At 38.0% G+C, this 15,568-nt stretch overlaps 1 protein-coding gene across 5 annotated transcripts; it reads right to left on the bottom strand.

The window, feature by feature from the left end:
• Positions 1-916: 916 nt before the first annotated feature.
• On the bottom strand, positions 917-14,636 carry LOC116265677 (protein-tyrosine sulfotransferase). 5 transcript variants are annotated; one of them, XR_007574996.1, is made up of 14 exons: positions 13,785-14,636; positions 13,598-13,678; positions 12,801-12,978; positions 12,609-12,680; positions 12,006-12,294; positions 8,847-8,984; positions 6,519-6,623; positions 6,258-6,405; positions 5,439-5,491; positions 5,274-5,339; positions 4,976-5,098; positions 4,691-4,728; positions 3,541-3,675; positions 1,538-1,676 (listed from the first exon to the last, which is right to left on the bottom strand). XR_007574996.1 is itself a non-coding variant. In XM_031646467.2 (13 exons), exons 1-13 carry the CDS (start codon positions 13,861-13,863, stop codon positions 1,545-1,547), a joined length of 1,599 nt encoding a protein of 532 aa, XP_031502327.1. In that variant the 5' UTR covers positions 13,864-14,603; the 3' UTR covers positions 917-1,544. The 5 variants fall into 5 exon arrangements, 3 of the variants coding, with proteins under 3 accessions (XP_031502327.1, XP_031502328.1, XP_031502329.1); XR_004175160.2 differs by having other exon boundaries at positions 4,976-5,095; positions 13,785-14,619; XM_031646467.2 differs by lacking the exon at positions 4,691-4,728 and having other exon boundaries at positions 917-1,676; positions 13,785-14,603.
• Positions 14,637-15,568: the final 932 nt, after the last annotated feature.

The raw sequence follows: 15,568 nt of genomic DNA, 5'->3' as shown, positions 1-15,568 counted from the left end.
ATCAGCTGGTGAATAAAAACTGTCAATTTACGACCAATTCCATTTGAATGGAGAGGACGACGCAGCTGGATTTTTACAACACTACCTTTTATCATGTCACCTGCATCCTTCTAAACATTTCTTAAAATTATTTACTTCAACATCACATACAGATAAGGTTTTCTAACCACACATTTTCGGAAGGGCTAGACTCCTGAAACATTTTGCTGTAAGAGTTTACTCTTACTACCAAGTAAAGAGCCTATCTCTAGGTTCCAAAACTCAGGAATGTGTGCGGTATAATGGCGACATATGAAAAGCTACCTTTGAGTTGCAAACTCAAAAAGCCTTCTATGTAACTGGCTACCACCTTATAAAAGCTGTGTTGAAGAAGGAGAATGACATTGATGTCCTTACCCTTTTCTAAACAGTAGTGGAAAAACCATTTTTCAACTTGAAAAAGGATGCATTAGGGATCAGAGTTTTCTACACTTTCCATCGTTTCGTGATTTAATGCAACAGCAGTTTCTGTCGTTCAAAGCAATAGGGAGTCTTGTATAACAAAAATCAGGAAGACTAGCCTCACATTTAGAGTTAAATTCAACGAAGGCGGGCCAGTGGGAATTTTCTCAAACCAACTTTCCATGCTGTCCTTTTCATTTCAACCCCACATAGGTAAAACCAAAGACTAGCTAACATTCCATAAATCAGTGTGGTGGGGGAAACAAAAAGATTTGACACGAACTTGAGACCTTTGGCCCTTAAACTCACCCTTCTTGCCCCCTGACATCGGACTTCTCCCTTTTACATGTACAGAATTTCTTCTTGACAATGACGTTTTATGAAAAATAATGTGGTTCAGGCCGTCAACGGGTACTCAAGTAAGCGGGTCAAAGAAATTCAAGGTGACTTACTCAACCCAACCGGATGGAGAAGCTTTGGTCGAATAAAAGAATATATTATACCAAGAATGGTATTTTGAAGCTCGTATTTCTGTACAATACGAAGAAAAGTAAAAATAGTTCAAAATTTACATTGTGCTCTAGGAATCCCCATGCATCAGCCCAAGTGACAGGTCCTCAATAGCTGAAGAAAGGGCCGACGTGAAAAAATTACGTTATTTCTTGTTCCCAAGTACATTGAGAACAGATTAAATCAAATCCTTGCTTGATTCCGTGGCTGCACACTTAACTCTTTGCCTGATTCCATGCCTGTGCCAAGGAATTTCTTCTGCTTGAAATTTAAGCGACTGTTCCCCATTCAAGGATATGAGATGAACAGCTAGTCTTTGGCAGTATGCATCTCATTATCCACCAAACTCGATGAACCCTAAAAAAAGGATATCTGAAATCTATAAAACACCACAGCTGCTACAAAAGCCATAGTTGCTAACCCACTCAAATTGCCAGCCACCCCTTCTTGTGGACCACGCTGTGAAGCTTCACCATAAAGTCATATACGTTTCTTATGCTGATGAAAGACACAATAATGGCACAAATTGTGAATTACGGACCCTACATAGAAAACTGAACAGCAAGATGCCTTTCGGTTTCGCTGCTCAACACTTATACTTTCAATTTCAAAGTTCTCCGCCGCACATTTACAAGATAGAAAACAAAGAGATGGGAGAGCAGTATGATGACAATCAAAACTCTTTTAGGCAACCAATCGAACATGTTATCATGCAGTTGATTTCCCTGCAACAACAATAAGGAAGTTGATTCCAGTTCATCAATGGATCCTATCAAAGTGCGACCATCTGGAAATAAGACTGAAAAACCATAAAGATAACCCTGTCAAATGTGAATTTGCAAATAGTACTCCATGGACTGCACTGAGGCATCAAGTCAGGAATGTAACACATGACCTACTTCTTTTAGAGGAGAAAAAACATAAAGCGATGTTCTTGAAAAGACAAAGCAATATATTCATCACTTTTCTTGCATATGCATGTGTTTTTTGGGTATTCAAAATGTTACAGCTTGTGGTATGATATTTACAAGACCTAGTCATGGTGCTTCAGAGATGAATCTGGATGTCATACCGTAAATAAAGCATATCAGGCTCAGCAGTAATACCTTGGCAAGGGAAGGTATTGAGAATTTCTGTTTAAATAATTAGTACATTTGATTCTGAAAAAAGACATGTTATGGAAAAGGCATAATATGTTAGACTGCACAGGTTTCACTGCGTTCCAGGAAAAAAATATTACAGTAACACATATCTTACATATGATAAAGAGACACAAAATGATAAAAAGTAGTGGCATTCTTGTGAAAATTCAAGACTAATTCAAAATGTCTGGTAGTCCAAAAATACCATGATACTCTAACTCTTAAATCAATTTAATTATAAAATTCAATTATGCAGACTTTTCAAAATTCTAAGAAATTGTTTAAGGTTACATGTGAACTTGTTGTGCAACGTCAGATGACCTGGACCTACATGCCAGAGTTGGTGCACAGCCTTGGAATGCTGAACAGATCAAGTATTCATATCTGTAAAAGTAATGTCATTGGATTTCACAAAACACCATTTAGGTTTATATTTGAATTGGCACCCTCTCGGCTCATAGGAGCATTCTATGCCATACAGGTGTAGGGTGCATCTATTGGTAAAAACATGGTGAGGGTGAGGCAATGATATATATATATAGACTAATTCAAAATGTCTGGTAGTCCAAAAATACCATGATACTTTAACTCTTAAATCAATTTAATTATAAAATTCAATTATGCAGACTTTTCAAAATTCTAAGAAATTGTTTAAGGTTACATGTGAACTTGTGATCTACATGCCAGAGTTGGTGCACAGCCTTGGAATGCTGAACAGATCACGTATTCATATCTGTAAAAGTAATGTCATTGGATTTCACAAAACACCATTTAGGTTTATATTTGTATTGGCACCCTCTCGGCTCATAGGAGCATTCTATGCCATACAGGTGTAGGGTGCATCTATTGGTGCAAGTACGACTGCAGGTGTGGCATTTTTCCCCCAAAAAAACATGGTGAGGGTGAGGCAATGATATATATATATATATATATATATATATATATATATATATATATATATATATATATGAAACTATGAATAAATAAAATTATCTATGAATAATAAAACTACCAATAAGATTGTTTACAAGAAAGTAAGAATTAACGATTAATAAACTATGATTTTATCAATGATTCAATAGAAAGGAAAGCAATTTGCTTGTTTCTGCACCCAAGCTGGACCCAACGCCACTCAGGTGCAGCGACCTTTTTGAAGAGTTCACGTTAGTTATGGAGATATCCTGCGTACATAAAAATCAGAGCCAATATACTTCTCAAGATCCAATTTCTGTGTATGTGAAGCATCAACTACTACATTGTAGAACAAATGAGGAAGCAACAGCCAATTCTGTAAACCTTTCATAATGGAACTCTTCACTCCAATTTTAAGTTCAGGTTCAGGATGCATGTTTATCCATATATCAGTAGAAACAGCATCACGCTAAATAATACGGCATAAATGATATGTTCTACAAACTCAGTTTTTCAAGAAACCAAATTTGCTGACCTTTTCACTGTTTTTTAGCATGAAGAGTTCCCGCTGTTCGCTGAAGATTTTCTGTGCATGCTTATAAAGCTCTACATCGAGACTATTAAATGACAGAATCTGCTGTATAATACTGTCAGGTACATGAAGCCGTGCCTGCAAATACCAATATTTATAAAAACAACTACAAAATTCCAAAAACAAAAAGTATTACTATTGGCTTTTTGAGCCATCACCCAAACAATATTATCTAATCAAATGGAAGGCCACCAAAGCTGACTACAGCTGTTAGGATGACCAGTCCTTATCTCCAGGGTCATTATAGTTCAAGACTAATCCAGCTCAAACCAATGATAGACCTCTGGATCAACAGGAATTAACATAGATGATCCAGATAAACAAGACGATCCTTTTCTTTCCCTAAGTGAAGATAGGTGTTGTCCTAACATGTGAAAACTCAATATCGGCCAGATAAGATAGTATCTTCTTAAATCTTCCAGCTAGCATACTTTACACAAAGCATGTTTGCCAGCATCCACAAGGGAGGAACATGTACGTATACATGCATGCATACATATAAAGCACACACTCAAAAACAATTCTGAAACATCATTAGAAACATCAAATGAGAATAAAAATTTTGATCAACACAACAAATATTAGAAGTGAATACAGAGCCAGCAATCAGGCAATAGGAACTGGAAGAAGTTAATGAGAATATGTTCTGCCCAACACTATTTTGACCTTGTCCATGGCGCATCTTGATGTGCCCAGGAATATCATGATGTAGATATGCATGCCAAGAAAGGTGATATTCGTATGACATAGGTTCACAGCTTACAGAGAAAGACCTTCTAGCCTGAGCATGGAAAGGTCCAGTCTGGTCCAAGCAGCATATCAAGCTGTCCTTCAGCTTGGTAGGTACTAATGGTCCATAAAGTATCTTCTTCTAATTGTTGAATTTTGTGGTTTTTCCAAGTTTTTTCTTTGATATACTTTTATGTAGGATTGCAACTAGGATGTCAACTAATACATATATTTTATGTAGGAGCACTTCTCTAAATTAATTGAAACATATTCCCACATATTTCATATTTAATTTATGAGGTATTGAACATTGTTCATGTCCTTCATAGCAACTCTTTTGTCAGTGTTCTTTGCTGGAGCCAACCTTGTCAAGATTAAAGGGCATTTATCACAAGTCACAACCTGCAAAGTTAACATGACATGAATCATTGTGCGAGAACAGAAACAAAAAAACTGATGGATGTCAATTTTTCTTTATCTTAAAAACATGGGTTTGTCGAAGGCTCGAAGCTGCAACATCAAGCATACTGAAAAATAATAGTGGTTCACTGCTCATATAGGGAGGCAGTTTTCAGGCTAAACGATGAAGTACACTCAAGTTCTTTTGTAAAGCTTGGCTAGATCATCTGTCATAAACTATCATATTCACCTCTTTCGTAAAGTTTGCAGGAGAAATTTTTTTCAGAGATGATGTTCGTCGAACAGATTGCGATTTGCGTAAACTGGAGATGCACTGCTCATATGCCTCCATTAGTCTTCCAACAGTCATCTGCTACACATAAAACCATTTCGTTTTTCATATAATACCAACAGACCCTCCTACATTAATGAGTTAGAACTTTGCTGTGCTGTATGGGAACAACTTTTTTCCCTCTTCTAGTCAATGTAATTATATCTTGAGTTGATATTGTATCTGTAAGAAGGCTGGGAAAAATATGTAGACTTACATTTTGATTTGTCACGGTGGAATTCCCAGAAGAAACATTGCGCAGAATATTATCATCACTAGTATTCTAGCATACAAACAGCACAAATTTGTCAGCCTACGAATAATCTTTTAAGAAGCATAAACACAGTATAAACTGATTTCACCACAAACATGTCATATTCACCTGCTGGTGACTCAAATCTTCGATTTCAGAATCATTAATCAAAGAGCCTGGTTCTGCAGCAAAAGGTCATACTCCCAATTCAAAACCGAAAAAGATATAACCAGCCACATTCGAGAAAGCAAAACAGAGCTCCGGGCATTATCTACTTCTCTAAAGAAAGTTTAGTGTGACCTTCTAATTGGATAACTAAAGTACCAGTGGTTCTACCACTTTCTTGTTCACCTTTTCTTTTAGATACAGACAAGGGTGACCCAATGGTTGATCGAAAAGGAGAAGGTGATGATTAGGACAAAAAAATGATGAGGATGACAAGCAAAAATAATTGCACACCACACACACAGTTTATCTAGTGGGAACCTATCTTCTGCTTCAACACAATAACCAAGTGCATTAGAGAAGGCAAAAATTCCATGAAGCTCCTTCTAGTGCATGTATCACAAAATAGTAACTAGAAGCATGGGTCACCACAATGATGACATGTATATTCAGTATGTCAAGGAGGCCTGAACAAGATATCAAATTAAGTAACTGAAGGCATAAGATCAAAATACAAGGGGAATCAGACAGAGGAAGACAATGATATCTTTATTCAGTACTATCTTTAGCTGGTTCCCAATTTGTTGGGTAACATTCTAGCAAGATTTAATAGTTTATTTGAAGATAAAACCGATGCTCGTTCGCCTTCCACTATATGATTTGTCAGTAACATTGTAATGCACAGCTCTAGGTTGCATCTCTCATTTTTGAAGAAACAGAATTAGATTATCCAAGTACGTCCTTAGTGCCTCAAGAAATTAAATGGAAAGTAAATAAGATTACCTGTCCTGTTGTTAGCAGCTTCTTCAGGCTGAGATGCTAGCACTTGTAGCTGGGAAAGTACTTGTGCACCAACAACATCTGCAAACATTGTGGCTGACTCTTTATGGTACTCGGTAAGTCCAACATACAGCATCCTCTCCAATCTTTTCTGAAATATTTTGGAGGCATCAAGTCTATTTTCTTTATTTTCCATAAAAAACGCAACTAGATACAAGACAGACTGTTCACCATTGAATCAGCTCATTTTTGTCTAAAACCCACCTTTGCAACATGAAGTATATATTTTCCAAGAGAGGAGTGCACTCTGACACAGCGCCTAATTTCTTGTGACTCAGCTAAGCAAGAATTGTTTGTCAACCCTGTTACCTGAAGAAGTAGCATAATTTCAACAAATTTTTGCAAGAAATCACAAATAAATATACAGTGGTTGGAGAAAAGTGAGCCAGAAATTTAGAAGCTAATGGATGTAAGGGCTTTGGATGGTTTACTAACCCACCCTATAATTTTCACATTAATGCAAGATAACACATGAACAGATAATACCTAGAACATGTTAAGTGATATAACTTAGATAACTCAACATAATATCTTTTAGTTTGCCTCTCTTTCGGGAGCTTGCTAAGACTTGCTAGCAATGAGTGGAGTACATAACAGTACTTAGGTTCAGGCAATGATAGAAACACATACTTTGTAAAAGGTTCAGCACCCAGACCAGAAACAAAATAAAGCAAGTCTGGGCTTGCTGAAAAGCTAAGACAATTAAGAATTAGATCTGTACGCACAAAAAGAACTTAGGACTCATTACTCAGAACTTCCAGCCCAGGGAAAGTCATTGCTGGAAAGCTAAGAACTAAAAAAATTAGATCTTAAAGCCTTAAAGGCATAAGACATACTTAAGGCTCAGAAAATTACAAAAAACCCAAAAGTCAATCTTTATCTGGGACATTTCAGAACATGTTATGCATGTAGAAAATGATAAAACTGCTGCAACTTGGAAGAGGTAAGTAACACAGACCCTTCAAAAAGTTGCTGCACCTGAGTCATGTTGACTGACGTGGGGGTGTGGCTGCAGCTAGGTTGCAGCAGCAGGTTATCTTTCCTTTTTGGAATAATTGGTAGAATCATGGTTTATTAACATTAGTTTTGTTATTTGTGGACAATATTTATATATACTTACCGCAACCACACCCTGCACCTGTGCAACATAGTGGAAGAGGCGCATGTCACAGCTCCAACACTGAAATTGGCCCCACAATGGCTTCTCAAAAAGCTTAGGATATCAAGATTTCATGTATGGTAGGCACAGACATGAAATGTCTCACATATGATCAAAACTCAGACAATCACAAGTTTTCTCTGCAATTATGCTCAAAAGGCAAAAATTGAATATGACCCTTCCAGCAACCCTTCTAAGATGTTCTTCCACTTATGCAGCACCTTAACACCAAATCTCATAATTAGACTTAGTCAAATCAAACAAGAAGTGGCCAATCTCAATAACTCAATCCCCGTTGGATAAAGGAATTCTCAATGTAGCCAATGTGATATAGGATGTGGTTCACAATGTCTACAGCGAAACCCTTAATTGAGTTTGGACTACTAGGGTCTGACCAACATAATTCCCCAAAATGCCCTTGATGTGAAGGCTTATGGATTAATATTGCCTCATGTGAAGGCCTGAGATTGGGTAACTTCGTTGCACTTGGTTCTGTTGTATGGTTGCATGGCTACATATGAGGGGCTTGGACGGTCTAGGTAGGAATCGTTCCATTCGATTGTAGACAAAAACATCTCTGAAACGTCACAGGCTGGGAAACTACTAATTACTTTGTCGGAGTCTCTGAAAACCAGCTAAGGATAGTGTCTGGTGACTTGGTCCACTAGCCATTCAACTACATCAGTCTAGAAACTTCAGATGTGTAGTAAATATTTGGAAGAAAACTAACCACCTCCGTTCAAAAGAAAAACAAAACAAAGGCTGTATGCTCAAGCCATCATGTAGTTTACAACATGTAGCGGGAAAAATTGTCAACGTGAATGACTATGATAACTTTAAGGAACACAGGGAATTAAATGCTCAAGCAAAATAAATGTCTTTGACAACCCAAAACAATTTTGAACTTCCAAAGATGAGAACATAATGCATTATATACATTGGCACTGGGAAAACTTCTTATAACGATTAAAACAGGCATAAAAAGTAGACTGACAGGTGCCTCCCATTGCCCATTAATTCAAGTGCATTTTTAAAAAGGCATAATAAAATTGCTTTGCAGGCTTGATACAAGAAGTTACAGTTCCAAGATGCATGTTTACGAACCAACATCTCTTCATGCTAATTTGGGACTACTAAAGGGGGAAATGTCCAAGTCACTTCCCTGGATCCTCAAGGATGCAAATAGTTATCATATTTTTAACCAAACAACATTCCAGATGACACTTAGAATTCAACAAGATCAGAAAAAGGGTGTGCCTAGCAAACATCAAGAGTTGTCTTCCAAACAAACATACACATAATCAAGTAAATGACAGGGACTATGCACCAAAAAGGCAACAAAGTTGCAGATAATGATTGATGGTCTATTGTACCTGAAAAGTTGCACCGTTATGAATTATCTCATGGGCAAGAGGGTCATTGATAAAAGCACGTAAGGGCATAACAATTTCTCCCATGTTGTAAGGATCTTCAGCTTCCTTCATTATCCTTCTATTTCCTCTAGCATCCCTCTGACCAAGAACGAGTGCAGTGTCATGCCAAAGGAAATATCATACAGTATGTTACAAAAGCAAATTCATGATAAAAGATTTAGAAGGCCAGTGGACACTTTTACAAAAAAATGTACATTAAAATTCATAAAATCTCGGTCACAACTTCAATACAGAGAATAACATGTATTAGTAGGCAAAAGTACTATTAGGTCTAATAGTTTAAGCAATTTAACGTGGCCTTCCCTTTTACAATGCATTCACAGTTGAAAATATCACAAACACATCTGGTAATTGACAATTATTAAGTGTTGTCAGTATCAGTACAATGTCATACTTATTTGCTGACTGATACAGGTTTCAGCTGGTAAGCATCGACTCATATAGGCTTTTGGGGGTTATCTTCCTTGTTCATCTAAAATTTAATTAGTAAACATTTTAGAATATTTAAGTAAAACAAAAAAATGCTTAATCTTTCAACCCCGATATCAGATAGCAGCAATTAATGCACAGTGACAAGTAGCCAAAAAGTAACAACACTAATTACTGCTATAGATTTAACCAACAGATGGAGAACCTTGCAATACTTTCAAAACACCATCACTCAAGGATAACATAATAGTCAAAAGAGTTTGAAGCTATGTCACATAGGTATGGGTACGGGTACGGGTGCCGGTGTGGGTACAAGTACTGACCCTTTTCAAAAAACTTAGGTGCGATGGTACGGCTGTATATATATATAAACAATAAGAAATACTTAGAAAATATGTATCAAAATAAAGAATATACATCAACATAAACAAATAAATAACATAGAAAATATATATCAATGGCTCTTGCAGAAGTGTGTTTAAGAAACCTATGAAAAACTTTAAACATATGGACAACCAAGCAGCCCCCTAGTCAAATATGAACATCAATCGAATTTTCACATCCAAAGAATATAATAAAAAGTAAGGTAGAAAAAATTAAATCAAAGTAAAATTAAGCAGTTTGGATCTACAGGTACCCAAGTGTCAAAGTACCCATTTTGGGTACGGGTACGTGGACCTTACTAAAGTACCCATGTGACTTAGGTTTGAAGATCCTTGGATCTTCCTAAGGACCTACACACTTGGAAAACATTGTCGTTATTGTTCGAGAGGAATAAGGATCTATTGGATCCTGGAAAATCTTTAATAAATACTCAAGCTTGCAAATAAAAGTAAGGCCTTGTAATCCGTCAAATACCACAAAGAGTTTATATGCACTATTGTTTGTCACTCTATAAGCAAAAGAAAGGGCACCATAAAAGTGGATAACATGAAAAGGGCTGACAATGGATGATATGCTGACAAGGGGTCCCTGGTTGTAGATGAATCATGAAAATACATCCTTCATTTAATTATTATGATTAAACTATTAACGTCAAGACTGTACATAGAAGAAGGTTGTAAACTCCAAACATACTTGACTTGTGAATGTGTTGCTTCTTTTGTTCCTCGTGTATAAACCTTGTCATTGTTTAGTGCCTAATACTATCATGACATGGATGTTCTATTCAGTTAGCAAGAGTTTAATAATTGGCTTGCTCTTGTTGGTTGTCCTTTTATCTTCAGCTTTTATGTTGTTTTGGCATTGTTGAAATATTTTCTTTTATGATTTTCAATTAGTGGTGGGAGGGGGGAACACATCACATACATTGTGATACCTCAGATTTTCAACATGAATCCTATGGATAAGGTAACTTCTTAATACTCTAATGACTTGTAAAGAATTAAATTGAAAAGTCAACAACTAAACTGAACCAATATGAAATAAGTTTGATATGAAGTTTTACGCCAACAAATGGCAATCAACCATCACTAATAATCGTTTTTGTTGTTCAACATGATCAACTTCCATGTTAGTTTCCTCTTCTTCTTCAAGTTCCACATCCTCTGGAAAAACACAAAGATTTTCTCTCCAAAAAGAACTAACTTCCAATTTCCTCAAAGTTTCTAGCATGTCTGCCAAACTTTCTAATACAGAGCATCTTTAAGTGGATTTATAGGTTTCTAGAAAGGAGAAAGTAATGAGACTTAAGTTGCAAAAATGTTGTGCTGTTAAATTCAATGTGTACAGAACCATACTTATGATTTATGAGATACATTTGCTACACATAAGAAACAGCCTATATTGGGTCTTGTGGGTGTATGATATATATTTCTTGCATAGGTATCTAACAGCAAGCCACAAAGATATGCCATGATACTTATGATTCAAAGAGGATTTATGTGATCCAAGGAGGTGATTAAGCAGCAAAAAGGGCCTAAGTTCATGGTTTTTTTTTTGTCATGTGTATAAGTGTGCATATATGAGTATTGGGTGCGGTGGGCCGGGGGGAGGGGGGTGGGGGATCACAAGATCTAAGGTGTATATTTTAATCAAAAAATTTCTCCAGCACTAGAGGAGGAAAAACAACAGAGATCTTCATATGAAAATCTAATAGGTTCTGAAATATTTGAGACATGACATTTTTTCTTATTTGGATTATTGAAAAGCTGGCAATTTTTTTCTTCCCATTGCTCCTATCATATTCAGTTTCTAAAATATGCAGGATATATGGAAAACAACAAGGCATTATAAAAAAATCTTACCCAACTTGGGTCTGGCATTCTGTGTATTGGCTTTTGTCTTACCCAGGCCATCAAATCTCGGTTCCTCTTAACAACTAAAAGGTGGGCATGGAAAGAAGGAAGTACATAAACAAAGAGAAGAAAGAGGAACTAAAGATGAGGAGATAGAAGAGCTGTTATAAAGTGTATGGATGTAACTAAAACATTCAGCAGAAAGTTTTACTAATTAGGATGACTAGGTTTTTAAGTCATTAATTAGTCTACAAATAAACCATTCTATTGTTGTCAAAAGGAAGCTAGGTTTGAATATGGTGAAAATGTGTAAGCAGAAAAGAAAGATGAGGACAAGGAGAAAAATGAATAGAAGACACCTGAAGAAGAAGCTATAGAGCTGATCAGGCAAAAAGGGAGAAAATGAACTAGCAATTATATATGAGAAACTCACCCGTGCAAATAGGTCCTCTCTCATCCATGGTACCAAATACTTCCACGGCCATATATCCAAGGTACTTACTCCTCGTGACTTAGAGCGTAACTTGTGAGTCATTTGAGTGGCTGAAGTTAAGTTAGGATGTACAAGAAATCTAGCTGCAACTTCCACGGAGAATTCATATGTGCTAAATACTCGATCCAGTGGATTTCGCAATACTGTCACCACTGAAGTTTTTTCCCTGGGCAATTTGGACATGACACTATAGTCGTCATGTGTAACCATTAGTCTACAATTTGGTTTACTGCAAAAGCAACAAAGCTCAGATATGTTATTATATTGCGCATACATTTCATTCAAAAAAGGATAGAAAGTATGTTGACAAACTCTAATCACTTCCATAATTGTTGCATTGACAGGCGTGAGTGGAAAGCAAAATGAGTAACTTCGAACATCATATAACACGATCATTTCAGAAATCTATTGTTTTAGCAGAACAGGATTCTATATGGATTGTATGAAAAATAAACCATCAACTGAATTATATTAAATTTCCATCGATAAGTTCTCATATACCTAGTCACAGTATGAAGTACTATAAAATCAAAGCATTTGTACCTTGGATCAAATCGCAGTTTATCATATGAGCGGGGGCATTCTTGATCACTTGTGTAGAGTTTCCTCAGAAAGCTGTCAGAACCAACAAGATGAAACAGGAAGAGTTCTAGAGAATTCAGCAAAAGGCCTCATAGATTCCAGACATGAATGATGCATGTTAACGCACTAAAAGAAAGAAATAATGGAACTTGCCAGTGGAAATACGTCCGACCCCCAGTTCTGGGCACGTGTAGGAAGAAAAGCAAGTCCTGCAAATCGGATTTGTTTTCTTCTGTCCCATCATTGACAGAGGAATCCACCCAACGCAAGACGATATTTTCACAGTGCTCAAAATCATAATCGACTGAAGATGCAAATCCTGACGCTGACGCTGCTTAGTCGAAAACCAGAAAGAGTACAAAACTGTGAGAAGCATGAATTTACAGTTCCACGATTAGCCGAATAGGATCATTATTCTCATAAGAAGCTTTGAAGAGCGTCGCAGGGGATTGGTCAAATTATGAAGCATATAGTTCCTTTCGGTTTCATGTTTGCAAAATTTTTGGGACCTGTTCAATGCAAAGGACATCTCAGCAGCACGTGGAAATCAATAAACCTTCGTTGCATACATAAGCTCGGGTCGCTCACAGAAACAGGTTGAACGTGATGGTCCAACAGCAAGAATCATCAACATCAGTTGTTCCTCCGTCGAGGACACACGAATAAACAGCGACGCTTCAGTTACGGGCCAGAATAATTTCCAATATTGAAGATAGTCAATACTCCACTCCCAGATGAAATGCATAATCCAAAAAAGCTTTGACATGAAAAACCATCAAGGATAATTTAACTTATGAAGCTAATCCATTACTGGAAAAGAAGTTATGGGTTAATTATGGAAACAGTTCGCAGGTGGCAACGAAATGTCGAAAGTTCCCGAAAGGAAACGCTTTAGAATTCTACGCGCAAGCACTTGTAGAAAGTAAACGAATGGAATCAGGAACCATTACCGGAATAAGAACAGAAGCAAGAAGATCTCGTTATGGAGTTGACACTTGTCCGTCGTCGAAAAACAACGATACCGATCAGAACTTTCCGTAGAAACAAAACGCAGAAAAGCAAAGGAAACGAATGCTCAAGAGCAAAAAAGGCGAACCGTAATAAACAACGCAAAGGAGAAGTTTGTTTCGCTCGTACCTATCGCCAAAAGAAGCATCAAGCCCCTCATTTTAGTGGTCCAACGGACCATAACTCCCTCAGAGCTCTGGAAGAACATCTAAAAGAAAGCCTCCGCACAGCAACAGAAATTTGGGCGTAAGGAAAATTAGGAAGGCGAGCTAGGTCTCCGCACTGCACTAGAGGCGTTCGATTAACAGCGTGAACAGTAAGAAGATGAGAGAGCAAGCGACGATGGCGACCACTTGAAAGTCTCACAAGATTAACAAGGAAAGCCAAATTGGGTCAACGGAGAAGAAGGAACAAGAAACTGTTGGTAAGTGGAAAGCAGGCTAACAATTGGGTGGAGAGAATGAGGAGGTAATGGCACTTCCCGAGGTGGGCCTACCTCGTCTCGTGGAAGGGTGCTACTCAGCAGGGGAACATCACATACGATTCCCTTTCTTCACACAACGTCCGCCCTTGACCCGAGAGAGAGAGAGAGAGATGTTGCCGCAGGGTCCACTCTCCACCCTCTCTCATTCCACTTCCACTATCCCAGCCCCGCTTTTTCCACTCTCTTCCTCTTTCCCTCGCGTTGCGTGGGAAAAGAAAACTAAAGACAATCGTAGACGTAGAGTTTATTAATAAAAGAGAGAACAGGAAGGAAAGGCCACCAAAAGATTACTGAAAAGGGCGATGATCTCTAGCGATCAGGTCAACGGTTCGGGACTCGAAAAGTAAAAATTGTTGCCCTGTGCATCGGGACTCGTCGCCTTGCCCTCGACGAGAGTGGGGGGGCATGAAAAGAATGGAGGGAGGATATATGTACAGACCCTCGCATTTGACCGCCGCGTCCTTCTCCGACCCTCCCAGCAACCGGTCAAATAACATGTGTTTTGTCCTGAAAAGCAACCAAATAAATGGCAAATGTGAATGAGTAAGTCAATTGAGGAAGAAGAGTGTCCTCCACTGGGGCACTTCTCCGCCACTCGGAAACGACATCATCTCCTTGGTGTTGATGCACCACCACTCCGAGAAATTTAATTTTTCTAAGGTTGGGCACAAACATAAGAAGAGGGTTCTTTTTGCCTCATTTACGATTCACAATTGTTGGTACCTGTATAATTGGTGCTCACAGTTCTTCCCGGAGTTGGTTGGATGGAGGGAGGAAGAGAAGGCACTTGTATGCCCCAAGCTAGTCACCGTCTTTACAAAAGTCATTTTAACCGTGCCTGGATAGTGTAGCCAACAAGTAATTGTCATTTACCATTATGATTTTTGGAATAGCCACTAGGAAGGAATGATGCCTTGTATCATTTCATAGAACATGCTTATAGCTTCACGCCGATGAAAGGATTCACAGCAAGCTGAAAACAAGTCCAATGCTTTTTCCACCATTGGACGAAAGAAATGTCGAAAGAGCTGGAAGATGTGAGACGCACACTTTTCCCAACTTTGCTTTTTTTTGAAGGCTGGGTTAGGGTAGTGAGAATTATACGATTTGGATTCAAGACTGAGATCTACGATCTTCACCTTCGACATTCTCCTTCACCTTCGACATTCTCCTTCTTATGGTGGTGAACAGCCGTCGCTTTTCAGGACGGGTGACCTAATTTGCAGGAGAGGGACAGGTAATGATGCTCCCAAGGTAGCGGGTGGCATTTCAAGTTGGGAAACAATTGGCTGCTTGGAAGGCGCCGCGCCGCCCAGTGGAATGTACATAATGGGTGACGTGTAATACCATTAGTAAGGGAGTTGAGCTTATAGTATGCACATTCGATGAGACGGACACCGACCAACCAAGAAATAATGAATGTGCCGGA

The sequence above is a fragment of the Nymphaea colorata genome, chromosome 12 (assembly GCF_008831285.2).
Source record: "Nymphaea colorata isolate Beijing-Zhang1983 chromosome 12, ASM883128v2, whole genome shotgun sequence".
NCBI lineage: Eukaryota > Viridiplantae > Streptophyta > Magnoliopsida > Nymphaeales > Nymphaeaceae > Nymphaea > Nymphaea colorata.
Note: the sequence above shows the minus strand (reverse complement) of the source record. Positions and strands in the feature narration are given on the sequence as shown.